Below are 15746 nucleotides of genomic sequence, written 5' to 3'. Positions count from 1 at the left end.
TGCATGGCCCATCTTGTTCAGTAACATCATCTGAGAGCCCTCCATAGCATCCTTGCAAACTAAATTATTGTATCTGATCATGATGAATATTGATTCTCTTTTTGTAAGCAAAGAATCACAAAGATAAATAAAAGACCTATCAAACTAAAAGCAGAAAACTGAAAAAACCTGAACAATATATCAGCAGACTATGGTCTTGAGCTCACCCTCTTCCCATAGCAGTTGAAGTCAGTGTCCTGTGCACCATTCTTGTCCAGGCTTTCTTGGGAACCTCTGTCTCTGGGGTTGAAAGAGCACATAGCTCCTCAGGTCTCTTTGCCGTCTGGAAGTCATAGAAACTGGGGATGCCTTAAGCTAATTAACCTGTCAGCCTATCATTCCTTGATAGCCTATCTCCTTGTCATTCTTTTCCAGAAATTATTACTCCCTTCTTTAAATGTCCTGCCTCTGAGTACTGGCAAAGTGATTCTACAGGGGAACAAGCCATTCCCGCCCATTACTTTTTTTCTGTTATCCAATGCTATCAGCTCATCCAGTTGGGAGGATACCCTTGGGAAGACGGAAGCAAGGTGCAAGGCTAACCGAACTAAAAGTTTGCTTGATTGTACCCCTCTTTACTGTCTGATCTGAGGAGCTTGGGAAACAGGAAAGGGAAAGTAGGTAACAGGGATTGCTCTTGTGCCTGTATTCCAGATTCAGTCAGGGTGCAGGCTGTGAGCAGAGACAGAGAGCATTTATGGTGTATTGGACGTCCCCACCTGCAGTTAGCTCAATGTGCTCCTGAAGCACGGGACTTGCAGCATATTCATTAGCTACCTGACTGCACATGAGGAAAGTCTAACGGTTTGTCAAGGCAGCAGGTTCCACCATACAGCACTCTGCAGCAGCTGGCAGACGACACAACTTGCTTCCTACCATAAGGCCAGCCAGCCATTCTGTAGGTGACTGCAAACATTTGCATGAGGCATTTGATAGCAGGAGGGTTTTTTCAACTAAGGCAGAATGACAGAAAACAATCTGCAGCTGACTGCAATGATAATTTGACCTTCAGGAATTTATCCTGCAGGACCTCGCAGACTTACCCTCAGGCAGGTGGAGAGAAAGAAATCAATCCTAGAATCCTAGCTGGAAAGAGGTATGGTATTTCCTTTTTCTTTGGGGCACTGCAGACGTAAAAGCTACAGCCCCCATGCTGCTATAGAGAGGCAGAAAAATGCTTAAGGAGTTTTCCACACTTGGACTTTTGGCACTGCTTTATCACAGGCTAGTCCTGGCTCTGATGAAAGTTCTGGTTGTCGAAAGCCTTGACAGTACCAGACAAACGTTAAAACAATGTGTTTACAAGTGATAGAGTACATTATATGCTGACTATTGTAGTTTAATGTAAACCCAGCTGCTTTCCAGAGAAATGTCCTGAAGTGTTTTCTAACTAACAATGTTAGACCTTGAGGAAGGTGTTGAAATCTCCGGTCATCAGTAGATATACAACAGTCAAGTTTATTTGAAGTAGAAGTTTCAGAGTTTCAACTGAATCATCATGCAGATGACACCAAGCTGGGTGGAGTGGCCGACACTCCGGAGGGCTGTGCTGCCATCCAGAGGGACCTGGACAGGCTGGAGAATTGGGCAGAGAGGAACCTCATGAGGTTCAATAAGGACAAGTGCAGGGTCCTGCACCTGGGGAGGAATAACCCCAGGCACCAGGACAGATTAGGGGTCGACCTGCTGGAAAGCAGCTCCACGGAGAGGGACCTGGGAGTCCTGGTTGACACCAAGTTAACCATGAGTCAGCAGTGTGCCCTCGTGGCCAAGAAGGCCAATGGGATCCTGGCCTGCATCAGGAGGAGTGTTGCCAGCAGGTCAAGGGAGGTGATTCTGCCCCTCTACTCAGCTCTGGTGAGGCCGCACCTGGAGTACTGTGTGCAGTTCTGGGCACCCCGGTATAGGAGGGACGTGGAGCTTCTGGAGAGGGTCCAGAGAAGGGCAACCAGGATGATTAAGGGAATGGAACATCTCTTGTATGACGAGAGGCTGAGTGAGCTGGGCCTGTTTTCTCTGGAGAAGAGAAGGCTCAGAGGGGATATGATTGTATATGTATATGTATAAGTTCAGGAAGGGAGAATGCAGGGAGGAAGGGGACAGGCTGTTTTCACTGGTGGCCAGCGACAGGACGAGGGGTAATGGCCACAAGCTGAAACACAAGAAGTTCCGTCTCCAGGTGAGGAGCAACTTCTTTACTGTTAGGGTGACAGAGCAGTGGAACAGGCTGCCCAGGGAGGTTGTGGAGTCTCCTACTCTGGAGGTCTTCAAAACCCGCCTGGATGCCACCCTGTGCCACATGCTGTAGGTGTGCCTGCTTGAGCAGGAAGGTTGGACTAGATGATCTGTAGAGGTCCCTTCCAACCTTAAATATTCTGTGAACCTGTGAATCTGTGAATTTTGACCCTGTAAGCATGAAATAAGAGATTTTTTTATATGAAAGCTCATATGGTCCTAGAAGACATTTCAGTTAGATTCCACATTCCCTGGTAGAAAGCTGTTCACCTACAAATGTTTTGCTCTCTAGCCAAAGATCTCTAGCAAGAAGATACCCTTGTCAATGAAGTCACTTTTTTTTTTTCCCAGTCCAGGACCAAAAAAATAGTTTAGAATGAACCTGAATGAACAGAAAAATGCAGTGTATATCCAGCTACTTGGAGTGTGATGATTGCTGAGGCACAAGAATAATCTGAGCTTTGTTTTTTCTTTTCCTACTGACTGCTTCTTCTGGACTTCCATTTGAGCAAGAAAGTGTGAGACATACAGCATGTGTGACTATTGATAGTGTGTGCTAAAACAACACTGTAATGTTCATTTCTGATTTGTGTGGCAAAAGTAATAGTGTTTCCCTACAGTAGCCTAGGTAGAGGTTAAATCTGTTGAGTTGTTTTTAGTCCTTGACAAAGTAATCCTCATTTAAAAAATATTCTTAGCAGCTGATACCTCTTGATGACTTTCTGATACTATTTGTCCCAAGTATTACCATTGTATGTCTAGCTTTTAGTCTGAATTTGACTAACTCCAGATTTTTAGTATGAGTTTTATACCTATTTCCACTGGACTGATGAGCCATTTATTATATATATATATATATTTTTTTTTGGTTCCCCCCACATAGCCATTTTCATAATCCATAATTAAATAGCTTTTAAGTTGGCAGGCCTGTAGATGTGCTGCAGGGAAAATGCACTAATTACAGAGAGGTTACAATTATCACTTCAAAGCCGTTAGAATAGTTAAGCCTGGAATGACAGGGTCGCTGAACCTTCTAAGCCTTCAAAACACATTACAGGGAAGTATCTTAATTTCAGATGCTTCCCTGGAAGTCATCTTCATTTAGGATATGAACAAAGACTTTCTTGTGATCTTGTTTTATTTTTAGCGTGAATAAGTTCAACACAAAAAGTAAAAAGCAGTCAGTAAGAAGGAGGGGAGGGATCCTCGCCAGAAGTTTACTGCAGTTCTTTGTTTAAGAGAAAGTCTTGTTTCTTACTGTGGTTCATGCTTCTTCATTTCCCACGTGCCTATCCCATTCTCTCCTTCACTGTTTTGCTTACTGAGGCCTAATTATAGTTTTACCAAGTTTCCTGTGACCAGTCTTGAAGAGCAATAGGCAAATGTAGCAACCCAGCTCCTGGTGTGTAGCAGAATTAGGCACTTGAAAGAATCCATGACATTTCTTTGAAAAAGACTGAAAATAGTCCTGTGTTCTCTCACTCGGAAGGTGTGGCTGAGAGTACTCTCATGTCTGACTTGTTCTTTCAAAGTTAGGTTATACCCTGTACAGGTTGTTGAGTGGGGGCAGCATCAGGTGTGTACAGAGGTTGATTTGACAAAGTGGAACTACTGTGGACTCTAATGTGTAACTGAGATCACTTTTCATATCTTTTTTTTTTTTTTTTTTTTTTTTTTAAAGAAAGTATGCTTTCCAGCTACCAGGTAATATAATTGGCAAAACACTCTGAGTATTTTTCAATGATAAAGAGCAGCCTTTTTTTTTGCAGTTCTCAGAGATGAGCTCTCCGTAGTGCTTTGGCTATGAAGAACCAAGGACAACTGAATTGTTGGTTTGTGATGGAGAAGATAAAGAGAGAAGTACCAGCACTATGTCTCTCATCTTGTTGCTTAGCTCACTGCAGACATGTATCACAAATCTTTCCTGTGCTGTATTAGGAACCAAAAAACTTACTTGACATTACTAGATCCACCTGCATCATCTTTTTGCATCCTATAACCTCCTGGTGAAAAGAGGAACAATGACTTTATATAGCTGCTGCTTGATTCTTTTGGTATTTGCATGGAACACTGCTGCCTATGGACCAAACCAGCGGGCACAGAAAAAGGGAGACATTATTCTTGGAGGATTGTTCCCCATTCATTTTGGAGTGGCTGCTAAAGACCAGGATCTAAAATCAAGACCAGAATCAGTGGAGTGTATAAGGTAAGTCCATTAAAAAAAAATAGAGTCTTGGTAGAGGAGTCTTGACCTTTCTCAACTAGTAGTCACAAGCTATCCTATTAAATAATGATATAATGATCTGTGATCTGATGCTTGTGGAGAACTTAGTTCCCCAAGGTAATAGGAAAGCATGGTGTAAATAACAGAAGAAAACAGAATGTGTATGTGTTAAAGCCAATCGTAAGTAATATTTGGGCAGTGAAAAAAGGCAATTCATATATTCTCCAAAGCCACCAAACACATACACCCTGATCTATCTCATCATCCATAGTGGACGTTTGAATAGTATCCTAAACAAAGCTTTCTTAAGGGAAGGAAGGAAAATAATCAGTAGTGTCTTTAAGAAAAAAAAGCTTGGAAATCAGGTGTTCAGTTCTTTTTCAATGCCGCCTCTAAGCACTTTGCAAACTATTTAGTTGGCTAGACAAGTGAAGAGGTGACAGCTGGACAGTTTACTGCTTTTGAAAACTGCTGCTAACCACATAGCTGTCCCTTTAGAAACTTTACAAAGGCTTGAACTCCCTACTCAGACTTTCCTCACCCAAAGTCCTCTTCTTTTATATAAGCAGTGCATATAGATTCTGTCTAAACCTTTGGTACTTAGGCCTGGAGGGAGTGGGGGTAATAGACATGAAAATAGCTTCTCTTATTCCTGATGTGTAGCCATTTTTATGATGAAGCATCAGAGATTTTTAATCTTATAATTCTGTTTATAATACATGTAATTTAGAAATGAGAAGTGCGACAAGTTTATGGAACTGAAATGTCACACGAACAAAATATATGCAATTGGTAAGGAATTTTGTCATCACCATTCATGGGAAAGCATTTCATTGTCGTAATATCTCTTCTGTAGTCATGTATGAAAGAATAATATGTCTAAAATTACTTTGACCTCTGGTCCTAGAGTGGGGATCTAATTCAGTTTTACTGAAGATGGTGCTGAAGAATTGCTGACATTACTCCTGATGCACTTAGAGATTCCAAGTGGTTTCCTGGAATCAAATTAAGATATTAAACAGAACGTTTCCATCAAATTTATGACAGCATATCTAGATGCTGACATAGGAAGCACCTAGAAAGAACTGTAAATAAATAGGCTTTTTTTTTTTTATGTTTAATGATGTACATGAATGTCATGATTGAAATGTACATTCAATAACTACTTCATGGAGAAAGAAGTTCTGTCAAAATTGCAGCTTGTGTCAGTATTTTCTTTCTCCGGGAAGCAGTATTTTAGAAGTGGAAAGTTGAAAAGCAATGAACATTTTCAGATCTCATTGTCTTTTTCAGTTGCTCCAGGAGGTAGGCAGACAACCCCAGTATTTGTAAACTGAAAGTAACAGTCATTTCTTCAGCACTGGGCCTGTCTCAGTAACAGTTTTGACAAGGGCACATTATGAGAAGGAATGATAGAAGAAAGAGGCCAAAGAAGTCTGAATAAGTCTGTTCCACATGATAGTGTGTATATCCCGAAAAGCTGATCACAATGAGACAGCGCTGCCAACGTTGTAGGGGGAGAAAAGAAAGCTGGGCGGGCTGACCCATTGGGAGGTCCTTGTGGGGGCATCTGCCGAAAGTCATCTTCTAGTTTGTCTGCTGGATTAGGATCTGTATTCCCCTTACCCTTGCACGAAGGAGTGGCAGGTGGAAAGAAGTTGATGAAAAAGGTATTTGAGCTGCTTTACCTGAAGTATGGACTCCTTCAGTGGACTAGATAAATCATGCATTGATAGCACAGTGCAAAATATGCAGAATATTTAATGAAAGACAAAAATTTAATTGCAGAAATAATTGTAATTACAACAGGAATATGGAGATGATTTGATCAGAGGTAGCTGGAAACAGTTTCTTTGCACATGTCTTAACTAGAAAATTTCCATAAAACAATCAATTCAGAAGAGGTTGGGTTAGAAAGACTTCTTAAATCTAGTCATCAGATTTTAATAAGATAATTAACCTGTAGGAGAATTTATGGGCTATAGCAAATTCCTTGTCATTGGAATATTTTAAGGTGAGAGCCAATATTTTTGCTAGCAGAGATTCTCTGTTTCAAGCAGAACTTAATTCAGAAAAGTCCTGTTGCCTGACTTAAACACAATTCCCATTAGACAAAAATGGTGGCCTCCTTTAGTTTTTAATTATCTGGTTCTGCAGTAGGCTGGAGAAGTGTTGTACCTGCATTCTGACTCTGAATCCAATAGGTTCACCAAGTCATGAATTAAGATTTCTTACCTAGTTTCTTTTGTATCAGTATTGAGTTTCCTTATTTCTGGACAGTTGGCTAGGCTATTTTTGCTTTTTCCTGGGGTAAAACCTGTTCTAGGCCTTGCTACCCTTCCCTGAATCGTATCCTATGTCTTTCTAAAGCCATGGCTAGTCAGTTGTATATCTGCCCCCGTTTTAGGCAGCTGCATACAGTTTTTTAAGCTCTGTTTCAAAGAGGTGTCATACCAAACAAGAGGGAAAAAGAGAAGAGGGGGAAAAAAGATCTAGGTCTCTAGGAGTCTATTTGTGCTTCTCTCTTTCCTCCATTAGGCTGAAGCAAGTCATCAGATGATAGGACAGGCTCCTGGCTTTGAGCTCAAGTAAAGACCCATGGAGCCCGTTGGAAATCTGGGGGTTTCTACTCAGTGTCAAGCAACTCAGTGTCAAGCAATATGAAATGATGAAATCTGAGTCCTCAGATTTCTGTTGAGGACTGCTCAACTCAATCTGTGCTGTTTGATCATTTTCTAGACATTTAGCTGCTTCTAGTTCCATCCCTATACTTTTAAACAGTACTTCCCAAAATGGGTAGGGCCCATTTTGGAGTGTCCTTCCACTCTTAAAATTTGCATGCTCTTTATATTCTTGTGGTACTGCATCTTTCTGCCTAGTTCAGCATGTATACTGACCTTAATCTACTGTGCATACTAGTGCATATAGTTATTTGGAAAACTATACTTTTAGTAATGAAAGGGGAAAAAAGAACAATTTCCTCACAGTCTGTCTGTGCCAGTTCTACTGGAAACGTGTCTTCACACTTTAAGCACTAAATTGCAGAGTTCAAAGCAAAAAACTTACTCTGATTTTGCGACCTTACATGTAAGATAGGAATATGGGAAGTGATAGAATTTTTTTTCCTGATTTTAGAAATATTTACATAGCTTATTGCTTATGCAACCAAATAGCCTGTGTTTGATATAAATGTATCTTCTTTGTATGTCTCAGTTACTATGATAGCAACTTTCCAATTAACATATGCTGTCACATACCTGATGTATACAATGAAGAATGGTGGCCAGCGATAGGACAAGGGGAAATGGGCATAAGCTGAAACAAAGGAAGTTCCGTCTCCAGATGAGGAGGAACTTCTTTACTGTGAGGGTGCCAGAGCCCTGGCACAGGCTGCCCAGGGAGGTTGTGGAGTCTCCTTCTCTGCAGGTCTTCAAAACCCGCCTGGATGCCACCCTGTGCCACATGCTCTAGGTGTACCTGCTTGAGCAGGAAGGTTGGACTAGATGATCTCTAGAGGTCCCTTCCAATCTTGAATATTCTGTGATTCTGTGAAGACAAAGACTGAGCACAGCACACCCAAAATTCATGATCCCTATTCTTTGCCAGGACATTGAGCCTCATTTGTAACTTAATGTCTCTGTCCTTCTGTCCATTTCAGTTGCATTCATTATATTATGACCAGCAGTGCTAGTTATATTCTTAGTATTATAGCATAGATGGCCAGTATATTTGGCTTCCTCTTACACTAATGAGCAGTGTCTGCCATGAAAATATATCCCTAGTGTGCAGAGATAGTCTTACCAATACAGTGTCATTATGTCTTTAATTTTTAATGCATATTCCCTGAAATCAGATTAGCAGGCCAATCAAGGATCCACATTGTGGCTCAGAGCTATTAGATTAAGTTGCAAAACATCATCCTCATCTCATAGTACACAGTTTCATAGAGAAAAACTCCAGGACAGAATTTCCCTTCTAAAATCTAAAACTTAATTATTCCCTTTCCTCTTCCTGAGTTTTAGTTTCTGTGTGTGTGTGTGTGTCTGTGTTCTACACAGATCCCATTACTCATACCCCTAACTTTTGAGAATAATAAGCAACTCACTGTATACTTATGACTGAAAGGACCCTAAAATTGAGCTAAGTTCTCACCTTTGCATGTCTTAATAATAGCAGTGCTACTAAATGCTAGTAGCAATTAAACATTATTAATGTACTAAGAATTTAGAGAGGACAGAGAAATTAGAATGTAAATACAGCCACTTGAGAAAGAAAGGAGTACTGGTGTGATCTGAAATACATGCAGCTTTTGTCATCGTTGTTGAGTTAAAGTATATATCTGCTATAAAAGGCAAGAGCCATGTTTAGAGGTTTTTCATTACTTTGTCCTTCTATTCCATCATATTCTATTGGTTGTAGTGTGGTGATTTGTATGTTTTGATAAATGAAGGTCAATATGCAACATAAAGCTGTGACTTGCTCCTTTATAAAGAGACTAACAGATTCCTATTTCCCTGGTGGATCCAGATAGTATGAGAGGTTCAAAGCAAACCAAATAAGCAAGCTAACAAACAGCATTTCAGGACTGCAAGTTTCTCTTTAGGGTTTCTTGCAGAGTAAGTAGGCCCTGCAACACTTGAGTCTTTCAGACAGCCCGTCATAAAAGTTGGTGGCTTTGGCTACGTCTTCCAGATGGGAAAGCTTAAAAAACAGCCTAAGCAGGGTCAGGAGCAGCATGTTTTGTAATCCAGCCCACACTGTAAGTGCCAGTCTGAACACATCTCTAGCTATGTGGTGATGATGTGGGGAAATGAGTTTGGCCGCTTGAGGAAAGGGCCTCAAGGGGCTGGGGTGAGTTTCCCAGACACACGTTTCAGATTTCATAACCCTGTGGGACATGCAGCTGGGGTTTGCCCAAGCACTGACAGGGTGGTTCTGGATAGTTTTGGCTTTCACAGGTCATGGAGCTTCTGGGAGCTCAAACCATTAAACCAGGACTTTATGTTCCTTAGTGATGCAAAGTAAGGATATATAAATTTTAGCCTTCTTGAACATTTCTGGATGGCCATATTTAGATCAACTGGAAAGAAACATCTTAGAATCAGTGAGATCTTACGAGTTTACTGAGAGCAAACTGGACTGCAAAGATAATCCATCCCCTGTGGATGGGCAATTCACATGAGAATTTGTGGAAAAGTCATTCTGATTTCTCTTTGCCTGTTTTTGCTTCTGCCTGAGACTATTAAGAAGTTAAATTGAAATGGATTGCATGCCCCAGGCCCGACAGACAGAAGGGAGAATGGGGTGTGAGAGAGAAGAAGCAGTTACAGGAGTGTGAAATGTGAATTGAAATTGCTGTCTTCACCTTTGGGCACTGCTTATTTACAGTAAATTCTCATTTAAAGTTTCTAAGGCACTTTTGATAGCAGAGCATCTTATTCATCTTAAAATACAAGACCATGCCAATGGAGCTATAGAAATAATCTGTCATAAAATATGTTTTGGAAGCTCCTTCCCCCCCCCCCGTTTATTTTCAGTGACTATTTAAAGACCCTGGAAGTCTGACTAAAAGTTTTCTTCTGTTACTAAGTCCTTTGGATGTTGTTGTTTATTTATGGAAATTCCCAATAAAAAATGTGCATGGCTGCGCATCAGTCACAGTAGCAGCAAAAGATCACTTGGATCTGTGCAACATGCTGCCAGTTTCAAACACCAAGCTAAGAGGAATCTCTCTGTCGCCCTTTGCTGGAGTCATGTGCACAGGAGTCCCACTCCCCGTGTTTGAAGGAGTTGTTAATCTTGCTTCAGCTAAACTACTTTAGCACAGCTCCCTTCGCCTGACTATATCTGCATTAGCACTGGTATAGTATCAGATATAATGCTAGACGAGTGTTATCAGAAGGAGACTTTGTTTGAAGTCTTATCTAGAGTCGCAGTATTAGAGAAGATAGAGCCAGGTGTGTTTGTCTCTAACCTATTTGATCATCTTCTGGTGAATTGCTGGTGCTGCTACCAGAGGAGGTGCAACTGAGGAGAATTGGATATCCCTTAGCCATAATGTTTTGGCTGGAGGTAAATTATCAAAAGCATTTCAAACACATTTTGGACTCTAGCTGCCAGACAACACCTGCTGTCTTTTCCCTTCCAAAATAAAGCCAGTCCAAACTTCAGTAGGTAGACTAAATGCTGTAAATAAAAATTCATCAATATGTCATAATATGACATCAATATGTCATAAAGGAAAATAAAAGCAGTTATGTGTCATGGGCCTTACCGTGCACCTGCTGAACTAACTGGTAAACACATTAATTGAAGGCAAGGGGAAGATAGTCCAATTTCACTGATTCTGAAGATAATAGCAGGATGAAATCTAAATTTTGAAATCTAAATTTCATTGCTGTCAAATACCATAAAACATAATTCAACTTTTATGTCATTTTCCACCTGTGTAATAATATAAGCTAACTTTTTTTAAAATTCTGTTTAAGTCTCATAAGAATGTGTGAGGCTTTTCACAGTTTAATAATAGCTTTGAGCTTAGCTTCTCAGCAATCTCCTCTTGAAATATATAAAATATGTTCTTTTTCTTTCTCCCTTACACTGGGAGCCTAGGCGCAGTGCCTGGCTTCAAATTGCGTTTTCATTTTACCTCAAAATACCTGTGAATATATTTAACTTTTTATAATGAAGAATCATAAAAGCCTTTCTCGTTGCTCTTTTGATCTTCCTGGAGTGCATTACTGACCAGGAGAGGCAGCTTGGTTGACTCAGTGCATTTTTTTTTATTTATTTATTTATTTTCTGTATGGAACTTTCACTGCCTCATTCCGTCTAAGAGCTGCATTTTTATTTCAAAGCTGTTCCATTGCAGTGGTTTGGAATAAGAGCAGAAATGAAAATGACCAAATTACTTCTAAATGTAATGCACATGTTCTAGAGGATGTCTGTGCTTTAGAGAGTGACCTTAAAAAACTAGTGGTCATAAATTATAAACGTGAATTTTTATTGGCCTCAAACTTATGACTTAAAGCTGCTGAAGACATTTGTAATGAAGCTATGTTGTCTGTTCTCTGTCTGCGCAACCTCAGAGCAGAACCTCTTAGAATTTGGCCAAAGATATCTTGAAGAGGTGAGATAAGGTTAAATAAATAATACTACTAACACTTAAAAGGTAAATCTCTAGATGTGATACCTTTAGAACTTCTGATCCCTGATAAACCAGATAAGATAGAATTCCCAGAATGAAATTAATATGGTTATGCTCATTCACTATTGCATAAGTAAGATATAGCTAATATCAATGCTGGAAGCAGTTTATCCAGTAACTTAAAAATGTTTGGGCCATGTATCTCAGAGATTGAACGTTCATGATTGCTTGTAGCTTATCTTCAAAATTTTTCACCTTGGTAATTGAAATATATCTCAAAACATTTCAAAATGGTACTCATCTGAAAATGAACATTTTATAACAAATCTATTCTTAGATTAGCTGTTTCAGAAGTCTATTCCACAGTTCTTGCCCCCATCAGTTTTTTCAATGAATCTCAAGCATAATAGCTTTGATGCCTTCAGCTATGGCTCAACTCAAAACTGCAAACTCGCTGCTCTCCTGACAGGTAATGCATCATAAGGAAGGGCAGGTATCATTTCATGAAAGATTCTGCTATCCCAGCTGAACTATCCCAAAACATGGCAGCTTCACAGGCACACAGCTGGTTGCTTTTGCAGCTTTACAGGAGAAGACACAGTAAGTAAAACATAGGAATGGCACATGGTGAAGCTACTTTCTGCTTCTTTCCATAAAGAAAGATTCTCTCTCCCTTGAATTGATAGCCACTCGTCCTCACACCAACTCTGATAACCTCAGCAGCTTTGACTGGCAGTTCATTTACTGCATGTGATGTGTAAACATGAACTACCAGCTTCTGCAGCCCGTTCGTAATACTGCTCCCTACCTCTGGGTTAGTTCCAGCCACAGCTTCTGAGCTTGTATCCAAAATAAACGGGTGCCCTGTAATAAAGAGGAAAGTTGTTCTTGGATGAAAACACTGAAGTACCAAATTACCAAATTAATAAATTAACTTGTTAATCCTCTGCTAGGATTAAAATCTACCATATTTATCAATTTTGTGGTATAAGCAGGTCTGTGGTATAAGAGGGCTGTGTTCTCTTTCCTACTGTGAGATGTGAGGCCCAAGCATTACAGATACCCAAATTTTCCTGCATGGGGCCAACCAGCACCTGCATATCCAGAGGCAGCCAATGCTTAGTGCTGCAACTCTCACTGCCTGCCAAATGCCTCTAGCAATTTACGCATCAAGTATCCCTGAATCTAAGTCCCCGGCAGCATCTTACTGAGCACAGGGCTTAGTAGACACTGCCATCTGCATTCAGAAATGTGTCAGAGTTGCACAGAAAGAAATCTGGTAAGGATAGTTTTGTGCCTAAGCTTTTGCTTAGGAATCACAAGATCCCAGATTTAATATCCTGACGAGAAGGAACAGGCCTAAACCACCACTCTATGTGTGATCTTTCTCAAGTTTCCCAGACTTAGGAGATTTAGAAAAAATCATCTTATCCCCACAACCACTGAACTGAGCTCCCAAACATGAAGAGTTGAAAGCCAGAGCAAAATATTGCTACATATACATGTCTCTTCTGTAATCGCAGAAGAAAAGAGAAACCTTTCTGAAATCTACAAGATAGAGTTAAGTAATATATGCAGCCTTTGTCTTTTATATCTGATATCTTTTATGCTCTTGTTGTTTCAGTCCTGGTCTCCTTTCCTCTGTTTAATGATTTCTCATTCTCTCCTATTTCTTTCTTGCTCCCAGGTATAATTTCCGAGGCTTCCGCTGGCTACAGGCTATGATCTTTGCCATAGAAGAAATAAACAGTAGTCCAACTCTCCTTCCCAACATGACCTTGGGATACAGGATATTTGACACTTGCAATACAGTCTCTAAAGCCCTAGAGGCAACCCTGAGTTTTGTGGCTCAGAACAAGATAGACTCTTTGAATCTGGACGAATTCTGCAACTGCTCCGAACATATACCTTCCACCATTGCAGTCGTGGGCGCAACTGGCTCTGGGATCTCAACTGCTGTGGCTAATCTGCTAGGACTCTTCTACATACCTCAGGTATGGATTCACTTCTCTTGTTTAGCTTAAAAAGTGACCTACCTCCCTACTCTGCAGCACAAGCTGGGCCTGAAGAACCAGAGGGGATATTGCTGTTTGCAGGGCATTTTTAAGTATATTGACAGAACTGTGATAGGGAGCTGAAACACAATTCATCTGTGTTTCAAACAAAAGGAAGTTTAGAAATGCAGAAGGCCTAACCATACTAATGAGCTCAAACACAACACATCAATGTGAAACACTGGCTTTTGAAGTGGGATGACACTTTACATGATAAAATGTAGTTTATTTCCTTCTAAAATGACTCAGTCAAATCAAACTGAATATTCACTGGTGAGAAATACAAGAATTAACTCTCACGTTCGCCAGGTGAGAAGGGCACTTGCCATTTGGCAAGTACAGAGATTGTGCCAAATTCTCTATCCTATTCCCTGCTTCTGTGTTCCTCTTGCACAAAAGAAGGGGTCCACGGGAGTTCAGCCTCTATGGCTTGTTCAGTCTTTGCCACTTAAAATAGACTCCCAAGGAGAGAAACAATTTTTAAAAAGTGTGTATATGTGTGTGGCGGGGTTCTTATGAGTATCTGTCTTGCTAGAAATTTGTAATCCCCAAAGGTAAGGAGGCAGCCAAGTAGCAATATCCAGCCAACAATAATCTAATATAGGGGGAAGACAGTCTCTGAAGTGGTTGAGTTGGGGAACGCTGATAATTTAGGTAAGTCATTAGCTCTTGTCATCCATGACAGACTTTCATATTGAAGAGAACTTTTGAAATGCACTGCCTGGCCTTATCCACTTACACTTTGTCTTGTCTTCTCTCATATTTCCAATTTCTCTTCTAAAATGCACATAGTTGCATTGTCAAAGCTTATAAGAGGCCTTGGGGCAGCATGAGTGGAAAGCTGCATGGCAGAAAAAGATCTGGGGGTTTTGGTCCCTAGCTGGCTGAACGTGAGCCAGCAGTGTGCCCAGGGGCCAAGAAGGCCAAGGGCCCCCTGGCTTGTATCAGGAACAGTGCAGCCAGCAGGACCAGGGAAGTGATTGTCCACCCTGTGCTTGGCCCTGGTGAGGCTGCACCTTGAATACTGTGTTCTGCTTTGAGCCCCTCACTACAAGACAGACATGGAGGTGTCGGAACGCGTCCAAAGAAGGGCAGCGAAGCTGGTGAAGGGGCTGGAGCAGAGATCTTATGAGGAGCAGCTGAGGGAGCTGGAGTTATTTAGTCTGGAGAAGAGGAGGCTCGGGGGGAGACCTTATCACTCTCTACAGCTACCTGAAAGGAGGTTGTAGTGAGGCAGAGGTTGATCTCTTCTTCAAAATAACTACTGATAGGACAAGAGGAAATGGTTTGGAATAGGTATTAGGAATAATTTCTACATGAAAGAGTGGTGAAGCATCGGAGCAGGCTGCCCAGGGAAGTGGTAGAGTCAATATCCCTGGCAGTGTTTAAGAAACATGTAGATGAGACACTTATGGACATGGTTGAAGGGCATGGTTGTTGAAGGACATGGTTGAAAGCATGGTGTTGAAGGATTTATGGTTGAACATGATCTTGAACGACTTTTTCTACCATAGTGATTCAGAACTGTAATATTTTGTCACACTCTTCTCTCGGTCTATCCTGAGTGTATATGTTTTTATTTCAACCAGAGCTCCAGTTCCCATACAGTTCCCACAAATGAAGAAGGAATCATTCCTGGCTGATACGCAGTAATATTTCTCATCTAGTTAATGCAGCCTAACTCCTTAGTTCTGACAGATCTGACAAGATGTACAGTTACAGTGCAAGGGAGGAATGGTTTGAGCTATGACCAGTATATGCTTTCCAGGCATTACCTAGAGTAGCATTGGAAGGTGGGGATGTAATAAGCACCGTGATGGCATTTTAAGGCATACCATTAATCGCATATTCACACTGCCAGGTAACCAGGGGCTACTCAGAGAGGATGGTAGGTTGAACTGAAAAGAACAGGTCGTTGCAGCTCTCACAATTTTCCGTTGAGGAGGATATGATGTTTACGTTACAAAGAACTACTCTTACTAGTGGTTTCAGAAATAGATAGGTGTCAGGAGGTTCAGTTCCCAACATGGAACAAACTTTTAGCCAT

General features: G+C 40.9%; 1 protein-coding gene across 1 annotated transcript in view; it reads left to right on the top strand.

Annotated features, from left to right (window-relative positions):
- Positions 1 to 1091: 1091 nt before the first annotated feature.
- The window catches only part of CASR (calcium sensing receptor), a 40018-nt gene continuing 25363 nt past the window's right edge, over positions 1092 to 15746 (top strand). Inside the window, exons 1-3 of the mRNA XM_026054300.1 lie at positions 1092 to 1135; positions 4044 to 4480; positions 13333 to 13639. Coding sequence (XP_025910085.1) covers positions 4296 to 4480; positions 13333 to 13639 — 492 coding nt within the window. The 5' untranslated portion in view covers positions 1092 to 1135; positions 4044 to 4295. The remainder of the gene's footprint in view (positions 1136 to 4043; positions 4481 to 13332; positions 13640 to 15746) is intronic.

The sequence above is a fragment of the Nothoprocta perdicaria genome, unplaced genomic scaffold, assembly GCF_003342845.1.
Source record: "Nothoprocta perdicaria isolate Ctin4 unplaced genomic scaffold, notPer1 scaffold_120, whole genome shotgun sequence".
Taxonomy (NCBI): Eukaryota; Metazoa; Chordata; class Aves; order Tinamiformes; family Tinamidae; genus Nothoprocta; species Nothoprocta perdicaria.
The sequence above is the reverse complement of the archived record's forward strand: the minus strand, read 5'-3'. Positions and strand labels throughout refer to the sequence as shown.